A 22,765-nucleotide genomic window follows, 5' to 3' on the forward strand; every position below is an offset into this window, starting at 1 on the left:
TGCCGCGGCTCCTCGGCGCCCCGCCGGGCCAGGCCCGCGTCTTGGCCCGGAGCTCATCAGCCACAGCCAGCTGCGCGTGGTGCGGCCTCTCAGGGTGGTAGAACTTGCACTTGATGCCGTAGGTGCATTTCTTGCCTGGAGGGGCAGGGCAGAGAGGACGCGGGTTGAGAGCGGGCGTGGAGAAGCTGTGCGCACAGCCTCTGGTCTCTCTCCATGGAGATTCCTCACAGAAGGCCCCCAGACCATCTCAAACTCTGCCTCCTTAGCTCCCCAGAAGGGCCTGAAGATCTGGACTGGTGACTAAAGGGGGAAGGGTTCTGGAGCATGGGCAAAATGTCTCATGGCACATGGGGCACAATAACTCCCAAGGTCTGCAGAGTGAGCATCCGTGCAGGAACTCCCTCTGACCAGGGTCTGACACCAAATTCCTGGATTTGATGACCTTCAGCCTGTACTTCCTAGGGGACCCTGTGCATAGGACCAACCTTGAAGATGTGTGGGGAGCAGGTGCCCCATGGTACAAGACTGCTCTTCCAGTGCTGCCACAGTTTCCACCACTGTCTGCATCCCTGATACTGACCACTGTCCTCTCCCTACACACTGTTCTAATAGAGGTAGTCAAATGACAAATAATTGATCATCCAAGCCCAGGCATTTTGGAGCTTAATGGTCTAGCCTGAAGTATGGTTACCTTCATTCTAGCCAAAAAAAAGGCTTTTGAGTGCCATCCAAGGTCTTTAATTAGACTTCTGGAAGCACAAAACCAAGACCTGGAGTCATTGAATAACTTGCCAAAGCAGGTTAAAGAGCTTGCTAGAAGGTCATTCTGGATAAAATCCTTGACTTCATGGATAAGGTGTATAAGGGCCTGGGGGAACCGTGGTGCAGGATGAAGACATGAGGTGTGAGTGGACCAGGTGAAGAGACTGAGAACTGAAGCTGGCACCCCCACCTCCCTGCTTCTCACACACAGTACAGCCGTGCCTGTGTCTGAGTCCTACGTCCAGCCCTCACACGTTCCTGTCAGGAAGTAGCAGTCCAGAAGAGCTAAGCTATCTCTTCAGGGTCACACAGCTGGTTAACTTGAGCTGGAACCCAGACTGCTGACTGTCAGGCCAGGACTTCTGGGCTGCCCCACACCAGTCCCTGAAAAGGGCCCATGAGGCCCAGGGGGCTACACACCATAGGGGCAGTGCTGCCAGGATGGCTCTGGAGGCCTCGGCTTCCTGCTCAGGAAGTTGCTCAGAGTGGGTCCACGTCGGCCCAGGGGGTCATCAGGAGGCATAAATCTAGAAAATAAGCACAGAGGGGCAATTGCAAGACCACAGTGGGACTGGCCACTGGCATCTATATGGGGGTTGAAGCCACCCAGAAAACACCAAATGACATAGACCATCCGTCCCCACAGAGGGTTGTCATAGCATCTTAAAAAGCACACCCTTTCTCTACTGAGCCCACGCAGAGCACAGCACCTCTCCCTGAAGCTCCTGCTAATGTAGTGCAAGCCAGCAGGATCAGAGTCACCTGGAAACTTGTTTAAAATGCAGCCTCTGGCTTCCTCCACACATCCTTCATCAGACTCTGAAACTGTTAAGGACTCTGTATTTTAACAATTTTTTATCCAGGAAAATTGAGGTATAATTGCTCCAGGCTCACCGCAGCTTCCCGTTGTCCTGATACAAGATTAGGAACCTCTATGGGGTTAACAGCTCATGGAAGGATTTGGACTTGTACCAGCAACTTGAAGCTTGGGCCCCTATGTCCTATGGGCCTCACACCATAGCAGTCTCAGCTCAGGGCATGTGCAGGCCAAGGGTCAGCACTGCAGAGTCTGAAACACCAGCAGTGAATGGGCGAAGATGCAGATTCAGAGCCCGCTGCACACGGTGCCTCGGCACCAATGGCCTGACCTCTGCATACCCCAGGGGCTCCAAGCTTGGTCTCAGCTCCTGAGGCTGCCACACTCTGCACGGGAGGTTTTCTGATACCAGTTTTCCCCCTGCCTGCCCCTCCTCCTCCCCGGCGTGGAGCCCTGACAAGAAAGGGAATGCACCCTCAGTGTGCCTAGGTCTCAAAGGGGAAAACAAAATTCCTCAGAAGGAAGACTCCCATTTAGTGAGATACATCTTTTTCAATGGATGCTCCTGTTCCCGCCAGACACTTCCAGACACTTCCACAAATCCATACAAAGGATTTCTAAATGGTGGAGGGGCTGTTTTCATGAGTTGCTGCCCGCCCCCCAACAAAAAGTCCAAGAGTCATGCTGAGGTCCCACCCTGCAGAGAGCTGGGAGATTCCAGGCTCAGCACAGCCTCTGTGGCTCAGCTCCCAGCTACACAGCGGGCTTCTCAGAGTTGGGTCCTGACCAAGAATCTGGGGAGCTGCCCACTGCGGTTATTAAAAGTTCCCAAAGGCTTCGCCTCCTGTTCCCTCAGGAGCCGGAACTGTGCCAAGAGGGCCCTGTGGACGTGCCCAGGACACCAGGGTGAGTGACCTCACTCATAGGCAGGCAGGCCCTGCCTTCTGGCTGCCCCTGAGCAGAGGCCAGTGCATCAGGAGGACTTGGCCTGGGCCACGGACTGTCACCAGGCCAGCAGCAGCCATGACCCACCAGCCCTCAATGAGGATTTCTGGAACCCACAGTGACCAGACTTGCCAGATTCCTCTAGGCCAACACTGGACAGGGAGAGCCGCTGGCCTTGTGCATCTGGAAGCAACAATGGGGTTACTGCAGGGTGGCTGCTGCCGAGCACCTGCCCTGGGGCTCAGGAAAGCAGCTTCACCTCTTCTGCTGCAGGAGCAGGCGGTGGAGGACATCCTGGTCTGGCCTGGGAGTAACTGCTCTTATGTCTGGGGCACAATTTTCTCTAGGCTCATGATAATCTCACAGGTACTATTGCTAATCCCTTCTCAAGGTGAAGAGTCCCCGAGGTGACTGATTGCCCCATGCCACACCACCTCGCAGGGCAGGGGCTCAGTTGGAAACCTCCACCACACCACACTGCCTCTCTGCTGCTGTGTTGGGGGCAGGTGGCCTGAGCCCAGCCCACAGGGCCCTCCTCTCCCCTCCTCCTCCCCTTCTTGGAGCCACATGCTCACCCATGCACTCACACGCTCATTCACTCCTGTACCACCAGTTAGGGGACTTGGCAGGTAGACAGTTACAGTCCCTGCCCTACACATTCTGAAAGAGCCCAGAATGAGAGCTGAGCCGTCAGTGCCTGGAACACTAACTGCAGTGGGAGCCCAGGCTGCTGTGTGCTGCACCTGTCCAGTCCTCAGACAGGCCCCCTGTCCAGGCCCCCCGGTGCCTGCTCCAGCAGAAGATGAGCCATCAATTCCTCCCCACCTTTGCTTAGGCCAAGGGCTTTCCGGTTTGTGCCTTGCAATCCTGATGTCCTTTCCCTTCCCCCAGCAGTAGCAGGTTGGTCCCAGGCTTGCCTAACTCAGAGGACCAACCTAGGGACTAGGCAAACCAGTAGGTTCTCCTGACTGTTTCAACCAAGAGGTGTGGGAACAGTCTGTTCCTGGCAAGTTAAGATCTTTGCAGCCCAAAGAAAAGATCTGTTCTACTGCACATTCCCACATGTAATTAAAAACTTAAAAAAAAAAAAAAACTTGAAATAAGTGAATGGAAATACAACAGAGTTCAATATTTTCCCATGGTGGCTATTCCAGAATTCTTATTTAAAAGATTAAGTTCTAAAACAAAAAAGTTTGTGGTGGGCTAAGCATCCGAAGCTTTGCAGTGACTCAAGTAGACGTGACCCTGGGAACTTCAAGGTCAAGGACAAACTGCCTGTGGAGAAAAGGGCCTAAGAGAGAAGACACCCAGAGAGACAAGTGACAGGGCAGCCTGGGATGGCCGAGTGGGTGAGCTCAGGTTGACTGTGTCTGCAGGTCTGGATGTGCCCACCACCAGGAGCCCGCTTTGCCAGGACCTGGGAGTGGCTTTCTGCCTTCTCCCCAGTCCCCCAGACCCCTAGGCCCCATACCTATCATTGACAAAGGAGAACATGAGTAGCCTCTGCTCAATAAACCACTTCCACTCTGGGTTCTCATTCTGCAGGTCACGGTAGTTGTCATTGGAGACGATGATGCCATCCTTCTCGTAGGCCACCTTTACGATGTAGCGGTCGTCATAGCAGACCACCCGCTTGCCGTTCACCTTGCGGGACGGGGTGTAAACCAGCACTGCCTGTCGCTCCAGTTCCTCCAGGACATGCTGCTCTGGGGCCACACACGGAGAAGCACATGAGGTCTTTGGGAAAGGACACTCGCCCCACAGACCAGGGACCTCCTTGAGCCTTCCTGCCTTCCCCCAACCCCAGCTGGTTAGATGGGGGCAGGGAGGTTTTTCAGGGAAGGGAAAAAAACACCAGTTGCCACCCCCCCCACCATTCCCTAATGTTCATTTCTTTCATCAAATTTCACTGAGTTTACCAGTGGCCCAAGGTCAAGGAGGCTCTTGGCTTGGGTCCTGCCCATGATGGAGTCCAGAAAATGGTACCCAACAAGGGAGAGCCCCTTCCGAAGGAAGATTTTAGCCTCAGCCCTGCTGTTTTCAGAGTTACAAGCCACATTGGCCCGACTATAGCAGACAGAGGCCTTCTGGAGAGGGATGCTCCTGTTTGAAGTGGAACCCAGTGAAGCTTTAACAATGATTAGCAGCCTGGCTTCCACCCGCAAGTTTCCTGTGAGAGCCCTTCAGTGTAACCACGGATCCACCTTCCCTACCACTCAAGAATCTGCCTGGCCAACATTGAATATCCCACAACCAACATCTCTGAGTGACTCGAGAATGTAATGGAAGAGTCTGGAACTAAGAATGCACAGGATGCTGGGCTGAGCTCCAGTCTTTATCCCTCCCTAATGTCAGATGTTACCTTCATAAAATGAACACAATAATGTCTCCTTTACCTTTCTCACAATGCTTGTGAGTAGCCTGAATTAAGCTCAGGTGTGGGAGAGTTTTTGCAAAAACTAGGAAGGAAATGGACATGTGTCACTGGTATAAGTATCTCCAGGTCTTTCCTATGGGATTGAAGTTGGCGTCCCAGGAAAGTCTAATGTTTGGTCTTAGATTTGCCTTTGGAGACATGCAAGGAAAATCCCTGCCACACATAATAGTTATTTGGCACTTAGAAGAGTATTAGCATATTCTTTATATATTTTTCTTCCCTCTAGTCTAAGTACTTTCCAATCTGACATGATTTCCAGACTTGAAAAAAGATACAGAATGCATTTGTGGAACAAAGTACAATAATAATAATAATGTTGTGGACTTTGAGAAGCAGAAGGTGGGGTCATGCTCGGGAAGTCCCTAGTGCCCCTCCCAGTTGGCAGTCTGCTCCATTCCCCTCAAGATGGCCCACGTTCTGCAACTGAGTGTTTATAATTCCTTTACTTTTATTTTTAGAAATACATATGTACAAGGACAATTTTCATTGTGGTGACAAATCAGACCCTACACAAGTGGCACCATCCTACACAGGCACTTGCCCTGCTGCTGTTTTCATTGCACATTGTGTTTTTGAGGTTTGGTCACATGGCCAATATGTTCACTGCTATTAGTTTTTATGTAAGTCCCTGGCACAGAAGTCCAAGGAACTCTCCAGAACATGTCTCTAAGAATTTTCCCAACTTGGTGAGTACAAAACAGTCTCTTATAGTGGTTTTATTTTGTGTTTCTCTGGATACTAATGAGATTGAGCACCTTTCCTGTTTTTATTGGCCATTTATGTTTTCTCTTCTGCAAAAGCCTTATTCATGCTTTAGCTCATCGTTTTATTGGTTCATTGATCTTGTCTCATTAATTTGGAGAAGTTCTTCACAGATGCCCCAGTTTGAAGTTGACCCTTTTTTCCTTCCTTCCTTCTTTTGTTTCCTTCTTTTTCTTTTTTTTATGGTAGCTCTTAATGAACAGAAGTTTTTATTATGTAGTCAGATTTATTTATCTTTCTCCAATAGAACTGCTCTTGTTGTAGTTTGTTAAAAATTCCTTCTCTACTCCAAAATAATTTTCCCCATTCTTTACCTATACTATATTTCAATATCACATAACTGAATGGCTTAAACCTACCAGTATCCTTGTTTAGAGCATAAAGAATTCTTTGGGTAACCAATTCCTGATGGAGAACAGAATGCAAGTATGTATCCCTCTCTCATAAATCCCATTGAAATGACAGTTTTAAAGGTGGGAGATCCATAATCACATTTAAAATGGGCTTGAAGACAGCAGTAAAGCCAGGGTTTGGACAAATTTTAGGAAGATAGAAAGCAGGGAGGGACATACTAACCCTACAGCATGGAGGGACCACAGCCCAGAGTGTGGAGAAGATTGAAGCAGACATGGGAGTCATTTCCCCTGTGAAGCTGCAAAACACTCTAGGCGTGGCCTGGGTGGTAGGCGGGCTGAGGCAGGATGGCTAGTGGAAGGGCTGCTTGAAGGCAGTTGCTCATGAACCTGTACTCACTTCCTAGCCCTATTGCCATAAAAAAAAAAAAAAAAAAAAAAAAATGAAGGCACAGCTAGGAAGGAGTAAGCGTCTCATTGTTTCAATCTGCTAGAATAAAACCCTCATCATTTTGTCATTGGAATATGTGACAGGCAGAAGTGCCTTACTGCCTGCCTGCTCCATTCAGGGTATGCAGAAGTGAGACCTGCCAGTCAGCACCAAGAGTCAGCCCTGAACAATCCCATTCCAGGAGAAAACTTATCCCAGAGGCTCGAGAGGCTGAGGCAGAAGGATCACAAGTTCAAAGCCAGCCTCAGCAACTTAGCAAGGTCCCAAGCAACTCAGCAAGACCCTGCCTCAAAGTTAAATATTAAAATGGGCTTCAGGGGAAGGCACCTCTGGGTTCAATCTCTGATACAAAAAGGGGGAGGGGAGGGCTGGGGATGTGGCTCAAGTGGTAGTGCGCTCGCCTGGCATGCGTGCGGCCTGGGTTCGATCCTCAGCACCACATACAAACAAAGATGTAGTGTCCGCCAAAAACTAAAGAATAAATATTAAAAAAAAGAACTTTAAAAAAAGGGGGGGGGGAGAAAACTCATAGCACTTGCACAGGTATATATTTAACCAATCTAGCTCTCTATTCACAATTAAAATGTATATACACAGATCACCAGAATTTTGAGAGAAAAACCGAGAGGGGTGGGGCTGGGATGAACAAATATAAGTGACCCCAGAAAAATTTAGATAACATTTGTGAAAATTATGAAAACTTTCTTAAAAAGTCTATATAAGTTTATAGAAATATTCAAGAAGAGCCGGGAGCAGTGGCACATGCCTATAATCCCAGCAGCTCAGGAGACTGAGGCAGGAGGATCATGAGTTCAAAGCCAGCCTCAGCAAAAGCGAGGTGCTAAGCAACTTGGTGAGACCCTGTCTCTAAATAAAATACAAAATAGGGCTGGGGATGTGGCTCAGTGGCCGAGTGCCCCTGAATTCAATCCCTGGGGCCAAAAAAAAAAAAATCAGAAATATTCAAGAACATACTGCATCCACAGAACAAGAACAACATTTTGTTTACAAAACAAAGAGAGATTAATAGAGAAGTAGCAGCAACTGGTAACCATTAACAGATTAAAAACAAACCAAAGACAAAAACCTCTGGTGAAAGATGAGAAGAAACAGTCAAGGAACCCTCCCAGTTTGAGCAAGGGCCAGCCCTCCCGTGTCAACTATGAATCCATGCTGACAGCACCTCAGTCTCTTCTTGTTAGGAGAGCTGAATAACAAACAAAACCCTGCTTGTTGAAACCACAGTGTTCTATTATTTGTAGCTTAAAATAGCCCTAGCTTATTTGAGAATTAAAACTAAAGAATTTCCTGGATCTCAATTTCCGTTTTTTTTTTTTTTTTATGAAGAGACTAGACTAGGTATTCAGTAAATAATAAACATTCAGATTCTACAAACTACTAAGGATGGGATACAGAGATGGTCTTTCTTCAGAGTGCTAAAAGTCGGAACTTTGGGAACTTAATCCTTCTCAGTAAGCAAGTCCTATCATTCATCTATGCAATAGCTATTGATTAAGCACCGACCCTACATGAAGGGTGCTGGGTGCTAGGGCTAGGTGCTGAACAGCTGCATGGGGTTTTTAGTGTAGGGAGGCAGACAGACATTGCTAGACCAGTAACTTAACAGAGCCACCACTGTGGGAGCCACCAAGGAAGAGCGCACAGTGCCTGGGGCGTGTACCTGCCGCAGCATACCTCTGATAGGGGTGTCAGATCGTGATGGCTCTTTCCTCCAGGATGGGACAAAAACCTTGATGTAGGTGTGACCTCTCTCCCTGAACCAGTCCACAGCCAGCTGGATTCCCCGGCAAGAGAAGGCTTCTTTATTTCCATGGCTATAATGGGAAAACAAAGAAAGCTGACGACACCCAGAGAGTGTTGGTTCCTAGGAGTGACTTCCCTGGGAACATTCTGGACCCAATCTCATAACCAAGAGGGAAGCAGGCAAATCTGAATTTTAAAGATAGTTCTCTGCATAAACTATAGAACTATAGCCTTTAATTAGAACCAGGCTCCTGGTGATACATACATACAGGATCCCTTGCTCCAAGGGAGAAATATTCCAAGGATTAATAGACTAGATCAGCTCTTTAGCTAAGCTAAAAGGATCAACATAAAATGGAGCAGAGCCATCTTCAGGATTACTCTCACCCAGAGATGGTTATAAGTGCATTTCTCAAGTCCAAGCAGGGAAATCAGTGCCCCATCAATGCCACTGAAGACATTGATGAGGCAGCAAGGAAAGAGCGGTGTGGGAATGGGCAGGGACTGGTGGGCCTCATCGAAGGTACTCCTCCTTTCTCCTAAGAAGCCCAAGAAGCCCTGGAAGGATTCTAAGGCGGGAAGTAGATGTGATGTGGTGATGTGACATGATCCGATGTACATTTCTCAAAGATCAGTCTGGCAGCACCAAGGACAATAGAAGGGCAAGAGCAGGTATAGGTACCCGTTTAGAAGCTGTAATAATTGACGGTGACTTGGACTCGGGAGCTGGTGTTGGGTGAGGGAGAGAGCAGGTGGACTTGAGAGGCATCTGGAGGGTAAAATCTCCAGAACTCCATTTCTGACTGGATACAGTGAAAGTGGACAGTGGGTTGATCCCTGGCACAGGGATTCTGAGAGGGAAAGATCACTTATAGGTTTGGTTTTGGACACCTACTGAGTAGAAGGCTTTGTGATCCCTGAGTGGAAACGCTAAGTGACCAGGGAGGGTTCAGAGGTCCAGGTGGTAAGTTATAGGTCCACTGAGTTTAAACACTAATTGAAGCCACAGCATGGAGCAAATGATCTGACTGCCGGAGAGGAAGCAAGAGGCCCAGGCTGGCCATGAGGAACCCTGCGCTGTGTAGCTGAAGAGAGAGCAATCCTACCCAAGGGACAGAATGGATCTATCAGAGGAAGAGGGAGCCGGCTGGGTGCTGTATCATGGAAGCCAGCAGGAGGAGGCAGCCAAATGCTCTCCCAGGGACTGGTGAAGCCTGAAGGCATCCATCCAACTTAGCCAATGGGGGTCAGTGGTGTTTTGCTGGAGAGGGAGAAAATGGGTATATATGAGAAGACAAAATCTACTAGACTAGCCACGGGACCTTTGTACCAGGTATTCCTTCCTTCTCAGCCCATCCACTCTTCCTCCTCCTTCCAACCTCAGCTGCACTTTTTTTTTTTTTTTTTTTTGAGTTGAGGTGTCCCTGTGTTTCTCAGATGATCTCAAACTCCTGGGCTCAAGCAATCCTTCTTGCCTCCTGCCTCATCCTCCCCAGTAGCTGGGACCAAAGATGCATTGTACCTGCTTTTGGCTGCTTCTTCAATTCCTTGGCACAGTGTCTCCTGACCTCCTAGACTGTCAGGTCCCCTGTTCCAAGCACCAGTAGTGCCATGCCACTCTCCCTGGCTCTTAAGAAGGTTCATCCTCAGCCAGGGGTCAACTGGGCCTCTCTCTGCTCTACATCACGGGTCCCCCTTGATCACCACTGAGTTCCCAGCACCTGGCCCTGTGCCTGGTAATTGGTAAGGGATCAATTGAATTTGTGGGTAGACCAATGACTGAGAAAAAAAAAACAAAAACAAAAACTAGCTGTGTCAGCAGCTGGAGAAGGAGAAGCCCAGAAAAAAGGGACAGTTCCCTGGAAAGACCCTGATGCAGGTGGGACACGGCATGCTCCAGGGACAGAAGCGAGAGCATGTGGAATGAAGAAAGGGGAGACAGCGGCAGGGACAGGTGGACAGGTCCTTGAGAGCCCAGGGTCCTGAGGGCCTGAACAGAAGCAGCCAGCCCACTTCCGACGGGACTACACCCAGTGTCCCTCCCAGTGCTTTCCTGTGTGTGTGACCTTCCCTACAAGTTTCTCAGGAGGCTCAGGACAGTCACAAGTTTGTAAAGCAAGAGAGGAAGGACGACCCTGGAAGCGCTGGTCAGCCGTGCTGGGTGGCAGGCCTGTGGAGCCGGAAGAAGCCACACACGCTGCCAGGTCTGGGACTCTCCTCTGGCCAAAGAGCAGGCCCTAGGAGGTGTGTGCAAACAGAAAACAGAAAGTGCTGATGGGATATGTGTGGAAAAAGGAAGAGGAGGTGGAGCACTGACCCCCTGCCCTGCAGAAGGCAGAGGAAGATGGGAGGATGAGAGGTCATTCACGTGGTCACTCAGCCCCTCGCCCCACCCTGCTCCTCCCCGCTGAGCCCGAAGAGAAGGGGAAACATCAGTGTGGGCGTGAACAGGAGGAGGAAGCCTCCTGTGTTTTCCAGCTTCAAACCCCCCAGAGAAGCCTCGTGTCTGCAGGGCGGCCTTGGAGGGAAGTAGCCTATAGGTGATCCCACAGCGACACCCAAGTCCCCTGCAGGCCCCAGGCCTGGTGGGTTAGAAGAATCCTAGGGTGGACCAGGAGGTGCCTACCAGGAGGAGAGCATTTTAAGTCAGCATGGCCCCCAGGGAGCCTGGATGGGACCAATGAAACTCCCACCCTCACCCAGCCACTCTCGCAGAAGAGCCCCGAGGGACAAGACCCCCTCTTCCTGCCAACACCAGGTCTCAAAGCCCCCAGAGGCCATTTGGGAGAAGAGCACAGGGAAGGAGGGGAAACACGGAGCCTGAGTCTTGGGAAAGACAAGACACAGACATCTGCAGACCCTGGAAAATGTCAGGCTGGCCCTTCCCCTGCTGAAGAGCTGGGGAAGAGATTATGTCTGTCACAGGAAAAGAGGTGCATTTTCTGTGCACATGGCAGTACTGTGGGCAATGGACCACCCACCCCAGCACACGCATCTGTTGACTGCACCAATCCATTCTGTCCATTCCAAAGTAAAAATGTCACTACTGCAGTTATTTTAAAAACCATTTGTTAACTGATCTCTTTCCCAGGGCTCTTCACAGATCTGTTTGAACCACTCAAAAGCCAACGTTCACTCCCGACATTTTCTGTGGGTATATGATTAGTGGGGGCCAGGGAGGACATTCAGTGGTGAGGGAGAGGGAGGGAAAGAAGCCCTGGCAGAGCTCCCAGTCAGGCTGAAAGGCACGGACAGTCCCTCTGGGGTCCCTGTCCAGCATCCACTGGGAAACACAGAAGCCAAAGGCTCCCGTTCCTCTGTGCTTCCTCACAGCCTCTGCATGGATTCGTGGACATCTTCCACACAAGGCTGTGGCCGGCCTGTCTGCCAGGTCACTTGGCACATTCATCTCATTTAACTATTACAAGCCTTTGAGGAAGTGACCTGTACCCCCCATTTTACCCTTGAGGAAACAGAAGCAAAGAAATGTTCCCGGCTCTCTGTTGAAGTGTCAGACCTCCAAATGCAAACTCATTCCCTCTTGGCCCCAAGACCCCTAAGATCCAGAGGGCAGCTCTTTTGGAGCAAAAATGTTGCCTGCGGTTTAAATGCTCTTGCTGAGCCAGGCGCACGCCTATAGCCCCAACAGCTCAGGAGGCTGAGGCAGGAGGACTGTGAGTTCAAAGCCAACCTCAGAAAAAAGCAAGGCCTAAGCAACTCAGTGAGACCCTGTCTCTAAATAAAATACAAAATAGGACTGGGGATGTGGCTCAGTGGTTGAGTACCCCTGAGTTCAATCCCCAGTACCCACCCCCCAAAATGTTACTGGGGTGGTGGCAGGGCCCTTCATGGGGTTATGAGCAGGCACCAGGAACCAGCTTCTCAGGCAGCCTGCTGAGAGGCCTAGGGGAAGAGGAAAGGGGAAGTGGGTTGGCGCCTTAGGCAAATTTCTACTCGACAATTGTGCCTGGGGCAGCTGCAGATAGGGTGTTGTCATTTCCAGAAACTAATTGTACACCCCTGTATCCCTATATCTATGTGGAATTTAGAGGTCACCAAACAGCCCTATGGGGAGGGAAGAAAGAAAGAGATGAACAATGGTCCATTAGTGGTTTGGGATGTAAAAGGACACCACCAGTTTCACTCTTGTTTCTTATTTGAGGTCAAATTACCAGCATGTCAAACCTTAGTCAGTGGATCTCTGCCAGATCCAGTCAGGGGAAAGAGAGAGGGTGAGCAGGGGCTGCCCGCATCATAAGAGAACTAGGTGCAGACTTAGGTAGGAGCCCAAGGCTCAAGTTAGCAGAGGAAGACAGGTGGGATTTCAGCCTGAACTCTCTTCACTGAATGAATGATTCCTTCCTCCAGAAGCCAGAGTCCACCAGATGGTCTAAGTTTAAAAATTAAATAACAACCCAAAACAAAAAGTCCAATACACCCCAAACAAGACATGCTCAAATGGAACCCTCCTCTGGGGCAGGAAGAGGAGGTAAAGTTTACCAGGTGGCTTCCCGCCAAACTCCACACTCCCAATCCCCCCTTGTTTCTTGATTTGCCTACAGGATGTAAACAGGTTGGACACTTGTGAGTTTGCCACTCCCAACTCTCACAAAGAAATGCTGCGCCCATGGCTACCAAGAATCTGTGTTCTTCCAAATACCAAGATGCAGCTTCTAACAGGATTTCAAGGAAAGCCACCTCTTTAAAACGTTGCTGCAGATTTTTCTTAAGGCCTTGTGTCCACAGTTATTCTCTCTCTCTCTCTCTCTTTCTGTCAAACACACACACACACACACACACACACACACACCTTGAAGGTACAGGAATTGTACTTGAGAATTGTCTCTGGGATGCTATTCCATCAGTGTCACCAATGAACGCACACATGTCACCTGCAGGTCCCCAGTCTTGGTGGCAGCAGGAGTAGATCCCAGGTTCTAGCCCTGCAGGACCCTGGTGAGGGGAGTGGGGGGCCTCACGCCTCCATCTACTGCTGCCAGGTCCAGGGCTCATCCTGCTTGGGCAGGGCTCTGGTCAGCACAGGCAGGCTCTGGCCCCAGGACAAAGGCCCAGGGTCAGGATCTCCCACCCTCTGGCCAGACGGGGAAAAAAGCCATTGGATGTGATGGGAGGCTTTGGAAACAGCACAAAATCCAGAGCTGGCATTTACTGCTCTGGGACCTTGGGAAAGTTATTCGCTCTCTCTAAACCTCTGAAGAAAAAGAGAAGTCCCTTTATAAAAGAAATTTCACTTATATCTTTCTACCACACAAAATAATCACCTGGAATCTCAGCATATCAGAGATGAAAAAAGCCAACCTCTTAATTATCCAGCTCTTAATCGTGTAACTGTGTGAACAGGACCCAAGAAAGTCAGGGATTTGCACAGTTGGTAAAGAAAAGCCAGAGCTCCTCTCTCCATGTGTGGCCTGTGGGCCTGGCTCCTGGGAAACCCCGTGCAGGATACAGAGACATCACAGTGGGAGAACGGACAGGGAACCGAGTGCAACCTTGGGCCCACCCTCTCCCAGAACTTGCGTTTCAAGGGAACAAATTCAGTTCCCTGAACAAGTGGTTATTGTGCAATTTCTCTTTTTCCTAACTATTGGGACCCAAGGGGCAGGGGGAAGGGATGTTTGTGGGTGTGTAAGCCCGTGTGTGTGCGAGCGTGTGCATGTGTTCATGCGTGTGAATGTGTGTATGTGTGCACGTGCATGCACCCATATAGAGAAGGCATATTGGTTGATCAGGTGTTTTTTAGGCCCCAGGTGTGTGACAACATCCAGGCTCTAACACATTCTTTGCAGTATGTCTGAGTAATGGTTTCCATTTATATCCCACAAAGATTGAGCGAGAGAGGAGCAAACTGATTACAGGTGTGAGACTGGAGCTGGAGGTGACAGGAACAAATGGATTCACCCAGGACATTTCATGGTCATGTGCAAATAGAAGCTGTAGTTTAAGTTTGAATTCTAGGCAACAACAGAGACTCCCATCAAAAGAAAACCCTCCATGGCCACACTATCAGAACGCTAAAATTCTTCTCTAGCCCCCAAGGAGAGAATGCCTATGGCCTCTGAAGTCATCTGTTTTCCCTATAGCTATTCTGCTGTTTTGACTTGAAACAGTGGACTCAAATAATCTTCTGGCTGGGAAGATCTTTGATTTATGTAATATCATCCTATAACCAAAACCCTCTTAGCAGGGCATGGTGGCACACACCTGTAATCCCAGCTACCTGGGAGGCTGAGGCAGGAGGATCAAAAGTTCAAGGTCAACCTAGGCAACTTAGTGAGACCCCGTCTCAAAATAGAAATTTTTAAAAACAGGGTTGGGGGATGTAGCTGCTGGATTCTAAAATTACTTAAACAATCCATAAATCTTAAACTTAGCAGGATTTCATAAACTCCCCTGTTTGGTGCTTGCTGGGGATATGAGTTAGAATATGAGTGTGACCTGGTGGAGCAGCTCCTAAGTCCAAGAGGGCAGCGGGGACTCAATCACCTGCTAATATAACCAAGCTCAGAGAGATGGGCTGTCTAAAAACAGAACAAACATTTGGTACACACCACGCAGGGTGTATAGGGACAGTCCCTGAGGCTGGGCTGTGTGGGGTGAACCATTTCAAACTTGTGTCCTGCAATGCCAAGTCCAAAGTGAGCTCCAATCCCCAGGGACAGCTTGGGGATGCCTGACACTTTTGGGGCCGCTGATAACTGCTTTTCCAAGCTCCTACTCAGCTTCTACAAAAGGAAGTGCAAGTGTGTACAGCTGTGAGTGAACAATTTCCTATGACTCTGCCCTTTGCCTGCCTGTAACTAAGCCAAGTGGTAGAATAATCCATTGGTTTGGGCAATGCCCCTCCTCACCAGCTCAAAGTGCAGGAGGCTGCAGACTGGCAGTGGAGTTCAGTCAAGCTGGCACCATAACCACATAGGGCATGATGCTCACACCCCTGAAACACAGGAAGATGCCAAGACCCAAATGGGCACACTGCCTCTCCGCAGCATAAGGCGGGAGGGGAGGACCACAGACACTTCTGTCAAACTTAGCAAGGGGACTGCAACCTCACCGCCCAGCAACCCCCAGCAGAGGGTTCCCAGCACCATTCAAATGCTTCTTCCCATCTGAGTCTCATAACCCACAGGGAGACAGAAGGGAGGTCTATTGACCTCTTTTGCAGAAGAGGAACTGAGTAGTTTTGCTTTCCCAGAGTCACGCAACCAGTTAGGGACAGAGTCCAGAGAAAAAGCCACATCTGTTAACACCTGACCCCAAGTCCTCCCCATTACCCACTACCTTCCCCAGAAGAAGCAGCTCCTCTGGGTGAGTGTAATAATATCACCCACTTGAACACTCACTCTGCATCAGCTCCAATCCTCACAACATCCTCCAAAGAGGGTGAAATCCAACATTACAGAGGGAGAAAGTGAGGCTCAGAGAGATTCAGTGACATACTTAAGGCCACACAGCTACTCAGGAGATGTAATAGATTCAAAGCCCAATCCACTAGCTCCAACAGTCTTTGGACCAAACCAAAGAGAAGGGGTGGTTCTCAGGGCTCCTGAGAATAGGTCCCTCACCCTGCCTCCCACCGTAGGTTGAAAGAAATCAGGAAAGCTACCTCATTGCCACATTGCTGCCGTCGATCACTATGGGACGCAGGGAGCTGGCCAAGTCTCCACAGTCCTCTTCTAGGGCTGACCTCAAGCCCCGCTGGGCAGAGTCTGGGACTCCACAGGAGCCCCGGGGAACGAGCAGAGGCCCAGTGCTGCTGGCAGGGCTCTCCTGGGCCCCAGGGCGGCTGCCCGTCTGGATCAGTTCCTGCAACACGTCATTGACCAGGGCACCATCTCCCAGCTTGCCCAGCACCCTGACCACATCCTCCCGGCTGTAGCCCAACTTCTGGAAGAACTCCATCTTGCTCGGGCGCTCCATACTGTGCCAGCCACCTCCTGGCGTGGGTCCTGCCCCCAGCTTCCTCCTGGCAGAGCCCCACGGGCATGAGCTAAAGAGAAAAAGTGCCCATCAGGTAGTTTCTGGGCAGTCTGGCACCCAGGATGCCAGGTGACCGAGAGTAAGTTGTATATGTGCTCCCTCCCTCTGACCTTATCTGTCAGGAAATCATGTCAAGCCTAGTCCCCCGTGGGGATTTTCAGTTGCTCAGTGTGGTTTGTGGAGTCACAGATACAATCACACTGCTTCTACTATGCATTCTCTGTGGCTGTCACCCCAGCGCACCTGTGCAGGGAACAACAACCCGACTCCAGGGTGACAGGGGCTGAGCAGGGAACCCACAAGTTGGGACAGGCCAAGGAAATATTTCTGAGGCTTTGTTACAGGTTGAATGGTTTCCACCCAAATTCCCATGTTGAAGCCTTAGCCTCACCCCGCCATACCTCAGAGCGTGACTGTATTTGGAGACTGAGCCTTTAAAATGAGGTTGTTAGGGTAGGCCTCCTCCAATGACTGTGTCCCTGCAAAAGGAAATTTGGACACAAACACACATGGAAGGATGACCACATAAAGATTCAGGGAAAAAGGCAATCATCTGTGAGCCAAGAGTCAGGGCTCAGGAGGAACCAGCCCTCAGATCACCTGGATCTGGGACAGTGGATTTCCAAGGTTCCTGCTCCAGTCCCTGGTGCTCTGTTAAGGCAGATGAACACAGGCTCCTGGGTTTACACAGGGAGAAATGCCCTCTGGAAAGTTCTATCTCCCGAAAGACAATGCTCCCACCCAACCATGTGCTTTGGCACAACTTTAATTCAGACCACACTGAACCTTGAAGATAGAAAGTCCTAACTGGTATTTGACGGTTTCCCCTCCAGGTACCCCTGAGGATGATGGGAGCAGGGACTGTAGCCTCAGAGATGCTGTCAGAAGGGACATGACTAAACCAATAGGAACACTCCAGACAAACGGGGCCTGTCTCTCTTTTCTACCGCAAAGACCTTCATCTTACACCTTTCAAAAAACATTTAGAAATACAGACGTAACTTTGAAAACACATTTGCTGTGAACAATTTGAACAATGTCAAAGTATAAAGAGCAATGCACATAGCACATCCGTGGTGCCTCTCCTGCCAATGATCTGCTCCCTCTCTCTAGCACGTTCTCTGCACTGCTCTGCATGTTACCAGATAACAAAGCCGGCTTTAGGACTGTTTTGCTTGATTTGTACAGAAATGATACCATACTGCATATAAAAGCAATGTACTTTTCTTATCAAAAATGCCTTTTGGAATCTTTCCCTGCCAAGTTACCTGTTCTGCTGACCACTGTGTATGCCCAGCATCTAGAACAATGCCTGGCACAGCTGAATCCCAATGCATAGTTGTTGATAACGAATGAATGAATGTGCTATCCAGCATTTAACCCTAAATCAAACCATGGAAACCATAGATTGCCTTTGGTTTTTCACTGTTAGCAAATCCTGCACGCTGAAGATATTTGTGCATCTTCTTTTCACCCCATCCTCTTCTCGGCATTTCGAGCTCCTCGCCTTTAGATGCTATCTCTGATCTGCAGCAGTCATGCCTCTGTGGTAGGTTCCCACCTCAACTCTCCCTGTAGTGCAGGAATCAGAGCACGGCTAACAATGTCAGGGTTCCGCGGGGGGAAGGGCATTTCACAGCCAACTTTCTGGGCAGAGAGGCCTCCACTGCAGCCCCCACCTGCCTGCTTCCGAAATCCCACCTCGGCCACTGACAACGGGCCTCCCAACTGGAACACTAAATCTCCCCCTCAAGGTCACCAGTTCCTTCTAACTGAAAATCCATCCGAATCTTCACAATCCTTGCCTACGACCTCCCTGCCACTTTTGACACCGTGGACTCACTCACTCTCCAAATTGTCATTTTAAATTTTTAAAATTATGAGCTGTCCCCAACTTGAAACTCTCTGTTCCCCCAGGTTGCATAACTTGGCCTGTCTCTCCTCCTGTATGTTTCCAGCTCTTTCTCTGCTCCCTCCATCAGTGTTGGGGTCCTGCCCAGGCCCTCCACCCGTCCCTATATTCCCATGGGTCCCACAGCTTCACATCTGGCTCCCACCTCTTATGGAGCACCAGGCACACACACAGTTATAAATCCATGCAGTACATGCCAGGCATGCGGTTTTAGCAAAATGCAACAGAACTCAGAACGCAGACATTTGTTAAGTGTCTACTTTAGTTTTTCTCAAAATGAACTCCAGGGAAACTTGGGAGACCCCAAGCCATTTTCAGGGAGTCTGCGAGGTCAAAACTACTTTCATAATAATGCTAAGATATAATTTGTTTACTTCATTCTCAACCTCTCAAGAGTATACAATGGAATATTCCAGAGACTACATGCTGTGGATATTGCAGCAGTTTAAATGAAGAAGCAGATATGAGAATCCAGCTCTCATCCATTAAGACAGATATTAAAGAAACTTGCAAAAAATAAGTCAATGCCACTCTTCTTACTAATTTTTATCTTTTTGGAAATAGAGTTATTTCTCATAAAAGCATGTCATTTAATATAATCGATTTATTGCTATTTAAAAGTAAATGAATTTAAAAACTTAGTTTCTAATAAAGTAGACAGATATAATCTTCATAAGGAAAAGCTCTTAGGGTTCTGAAAATAAAAGTTTCTTCTTAAATCCAGCCTGTTCCTAAGATATTTCCACATATGTGGTTCCACGTAGGGAGCCTGGAGACGGGTGGCTCTCCTCCTCAGTCCCAGGCAAGGAAGCCCAGTATGTCCCCCCTTCAGTCAGGAGGTCTCAGGCCCACCTCCCGTAGCTCACCTGCCCCCCACTACTCTGCAGTCTCCTTGGTTCCTTCCTCACCCATCTGCCTGTGGCTGGCTTGGAGCCAGCATTTCTAACACAAAACTGGCCACAGCAGCCCCTGCCCACGGGTGTCCTCCCCACCCTGGGCCCTTGATGACTACAACACAGATGCCAAATTCCTAAGCAGGCTGAGCAACTGCATCCCGTATGCTCTGACCCTGACTAAGTCACAGTCACCAATGGCCCACCTGGCCCTTTCTCTAGAGACACACTGAATTTATCCCTGCTTCCTAAGTATTCCAGAATGTTCTCATGCACATACTCTTTTGGGCTTCGAAAACATCAAGATTCAGCTCACACATCACTTGGAAAGGGCGTGTGATTGTGACCCTGGTCATCTCATCTACCACAGCCCATGACCTTTGCTATCACACATCAAATCATCATGTATATGTTTCCCAAGAGACTGAAGGATTCAGTATTCTGACCTACTCATCTCTCAGTCCCCAGTACCTGGCATGGTGCCTTGTGTATTTAAGGGGTTTATTAGATATTTCTTTAATAAATCACCAAAATATATATTCTCTCCTCAAATAAATTTTTCTCCTTGGGTTCCCAATCTGATTGAACAGCATCCCCCAGAGGCCCAAAGAAAACATCTGGAAGTCCTGTGACTCCTTTCTCTCCCTCACATCTACATCTGATGGATCGTTACCTATTTCTGGGCATTTCCCATAACTAACCTCCCTCGGTGCTCATTCTGCCACCACCCGGGTCCACTCACTTCTTCCTGGAACAAATCTTGTGCCGGGGCCCAGCTCCATAAAAACAAAACAAGACACAATCCAGTTTCAACTTGTTCACAGTCTACTCAGGAAAAACAGAACCCAAAAATGTAAACAAGAACTTGTGAAGATAAGGGCAATTCTTTTAATTAAAAAAAATGTGCATTCAAAATACAAGTGAGAAATGACTCATCTTCCATTGAAGGCAAGGACGGGCCCCTCACAGAACTGGGTAACAAAGGAAGGGCTGCACCATCACTCTGGGGACTCCTGGGAAGCCTCCGATGGTGTTCCAGCACCCCACACTTCACCACTCACTGCACCCCACCCAGACAGTCCACGGCTCAAACACTTCCACGTCCCTCCATCCTGTGCAGAGTAAAGGCCAAAGCTCTTCTGCATGGGAGTCATGCCCTTGCAATCGGGTTTCATCTACCTCCTATCTCTTGTGCACAGGCCTCTGGTCGAGCCTTGTGTCTCTCTGTGACTAGTGACCACTTCTCTCCAGACCATTGTTCCCTCTGGCTGGGGTCTAGCTTTGGACCAAACTCCAGGCAGGAAGAAGATTTTTATAACAAACTGACAGTCCAGCTTCACACCAGGGGTCACACAGTGACCCAAAAGGCCTTTATTCAGGTTCCTTCTCCCACCTAGAACATGGGTCCCTCCACCAAGCTAAGCCCACTCCTGTGGGAAGGCAGCATAGATACAGGTATTCTCCTTACCCAGATGAGGAAAGAGAGGCTCAGGTTGGAACGGAATGATGGTTCTATAGCTAATAAATCTCAGAGCCTGACAATCAGTATGTCTCCAAAATAGCTTGTCAGTTTGAATAGCACTCAGGATGAAGGTGGCATCTCATTGCAAAAATGGAAAGCAAGAATACAACTGTTCAGCTGGGCGTGGTGGCGCACACCTGTAATTCTAGCGGCTCGAGAGGCTGAGGAAGGAGGAGAGTGAGTTCAAATCCAGCCTCAGCAAAAGTGAGGCACTAAGCCACTCAGTAAGAACCTGTCTCTAAATAAAATACAAAACAGGGCTGGGGATGTGGCTTAGTGTTCAAGTGCCCCTGAGTTCAATCCCTCGTACCAAAAAAAAAAAGAATACAACTGTTCAGGTGACTTTTCTTTGATCACAAAGGAACAGATATGAGTAGAATTTGTTTATTTTATAATCTTTCATTCAGATGTGACAAAAACATGAACAATTCTAAAATGAAAAGACGTGGTCTTTGACCTGGGCAGGCAGGCAGAGTGACCACACCAGGTCCTTGTTCACAGCTGAAGTTTTCCACGAAGCCCAGAAGTTACCACCCAGGGCTCCTTTTCTGAGGATTGTCAAAAAGATTATGCATGGGACCAGACAGCTGTTTTCACACAAAATTAACACAAAGAATTCACCTACTTCGGAGAGTCCTCCCTACCCCCATCCCAACCCTGGAACTTTAAAATCAACTTCCTTTCCTTTTACAACGAATTTCTTCTAATAAGGGAGTAACCAGGGTCAGGGGTTGTTCTCAGGAGCTTCCCTGGGCCTTTGGGTGACAATTTCCCCTTGGATGCAGTGGTCCATGAGCTCCCATCCCCCAGCTGCTTGCTGGGTCTTTCTATTTTTAAGATCTGAAAGTCTGAAGAACTTTATCTCCGTTTCCTTCCTCAATCTTGACTGGAAGTCACAAACAGCAGATTAGTAACAAAATCTTCAAGGTTGCCTCATGAGCTGGCCCAGCGGTCAGCATCCCACGGCTTTCTTCCTTATGGTCAGTCAAGGCGACCGCACCCTGGACTTGGTGTGGAGCCCAGAGTCAGAGCCACCTATCAGGACAGCCAAGGGAAGTGGGGCAGATTTCGCAGGTGGAACAAGGTAGCCAGGTCAGATCTGTTTCTTCTAGAATCAGCTGACCTAGGTTGGGGACCTTGGGCCAAAGGTCTGGGGCGCTGACGACTGAAAGAGGAAGAAAGAGGGAAAGGAAAGCAGAGAACCAGCAGCGCCCACGTGCACGGCGCCGTCTGTGTTGCAAGAGGAAATCGCACCCTCCCTGGGAAGCCGAATGTGCTACCTCATTCCTCAGAATGCAATTGAGGAAACAGGAAAAGACAGGCTTTGCTGACAGCTGGGACCCACAGCTGGCCAATGGGAAAGACCCGGCCGTGAGGATTGACGCCCAGGTCGGAGGGCGCCCCCCAGCGGCCGCCTCAGGCCGTAGCGCCGTTCTGGGTGGCCTCTGCCAGCGCTAAATCCATGACCTTAGGTCCGCTGGAAGTCCTCCAAGTCGGCGTGTTCCCAGTTTCTCTGCAGAGTCCAGGCAGAAGTTTGGGGGTTCAGCTCAGATCTTCAGGCTCTCATTGGAGTTGTCAGTTCAATTTTGAGGAAGTCACAGTCAGGCAAGGATTGCAGCCCAAAGGACTGGTGGTTTGACTGTTTTTTTTTTTTGTTTTTTGGGGTTTTTGTTTTGTTTTGTTTTGTTTTTTTGTAATTTTTAAAATTTTCAAAAATTGTGATAAAATATAGCCAAACATAAAGTTTACCACTCTAATAATTTTAAATGTATGAGATCTGTAGCATTAAGTACAACTAGTTGGACAACTCACCACCATCCCCAGAACTCTTCACCTTGCAAAACCAAGAAATATAATCAAGAATCAATAAATGGGATGGACTCAAACTAAAAAGCTTCTCCTTGGCAAAAGAAACAATCAATGAGGTGAAGAGAGAGCCTACATTTTGGGAGCAAATTTTTGCCACATACACGCCACATAGAGCTCTAATCTCCAGGACATATAAAGAACTCAAAAAACTTAACATCCCCTCCCCCCCAAAAAAAACCCAATTAATAAATGGGCTAAGGAGCTGAACAGACACTTCTCAGAAGAAGATATACAATTGATTAACAAATATATGAAAAAATGTTCAACATCTCCAGTAATT

The 22,765-nt window shown here is 48.9% G+C and overlaps 1 protein-coding gene across 1 annotated transcript in view; it reads right to left on the bottom strand.

The window, feature by feature from the left end:
* Positions 1-20,856, bottom strand: part of Zc3h12d (zinc finger CCCH-type containing 12D) — a 24,900-nt gene extending 4,044 nt beyond the window's left edge. The window contains exons 1-6 of the mRNA XM_048800541.1: positions 16,691-20,856; positions 15,916-16,299; positions 8,223-8,362; positions 3,996-4,230; positions 1,183-1,289; positions 4-135 (exon numbers count right to left, since the gene is read on the bottom strand). Coding sequence (XP_048656498.1) covers positions 4-135; positions 1,183-1,289; positions 3,996-4,230; positions 8,223-8,362; positions 15,916-16,229 — 928 coding nt within the window. The 5' untranslated portion in view covers positions 16,230-16,299; positions 16,691-20,856. The remainder of the gene's footprint in view (positions 1-3; positions 136-1,182; positions 1,290-3,995; positions 4,231-8,222; positions 8,363-15,915; positions 16,300-16,690) is intronic.
* Positions 20,857-22,765: the final 1,909 nt, after the last annotated feature.

This window comes from Marmota marmota, unplaced genomic scaffold (assembly GCF_001458135.2).
Source record: "Marmota marmota marmota unplaced genomic scaffold, marMar, whole genome shotgun sequence".
NCBI lineage: Eukaryota > Metazoa > Chordata > Mammalia > Rodentia > Sciuridae > Marmota > Marmota marmota.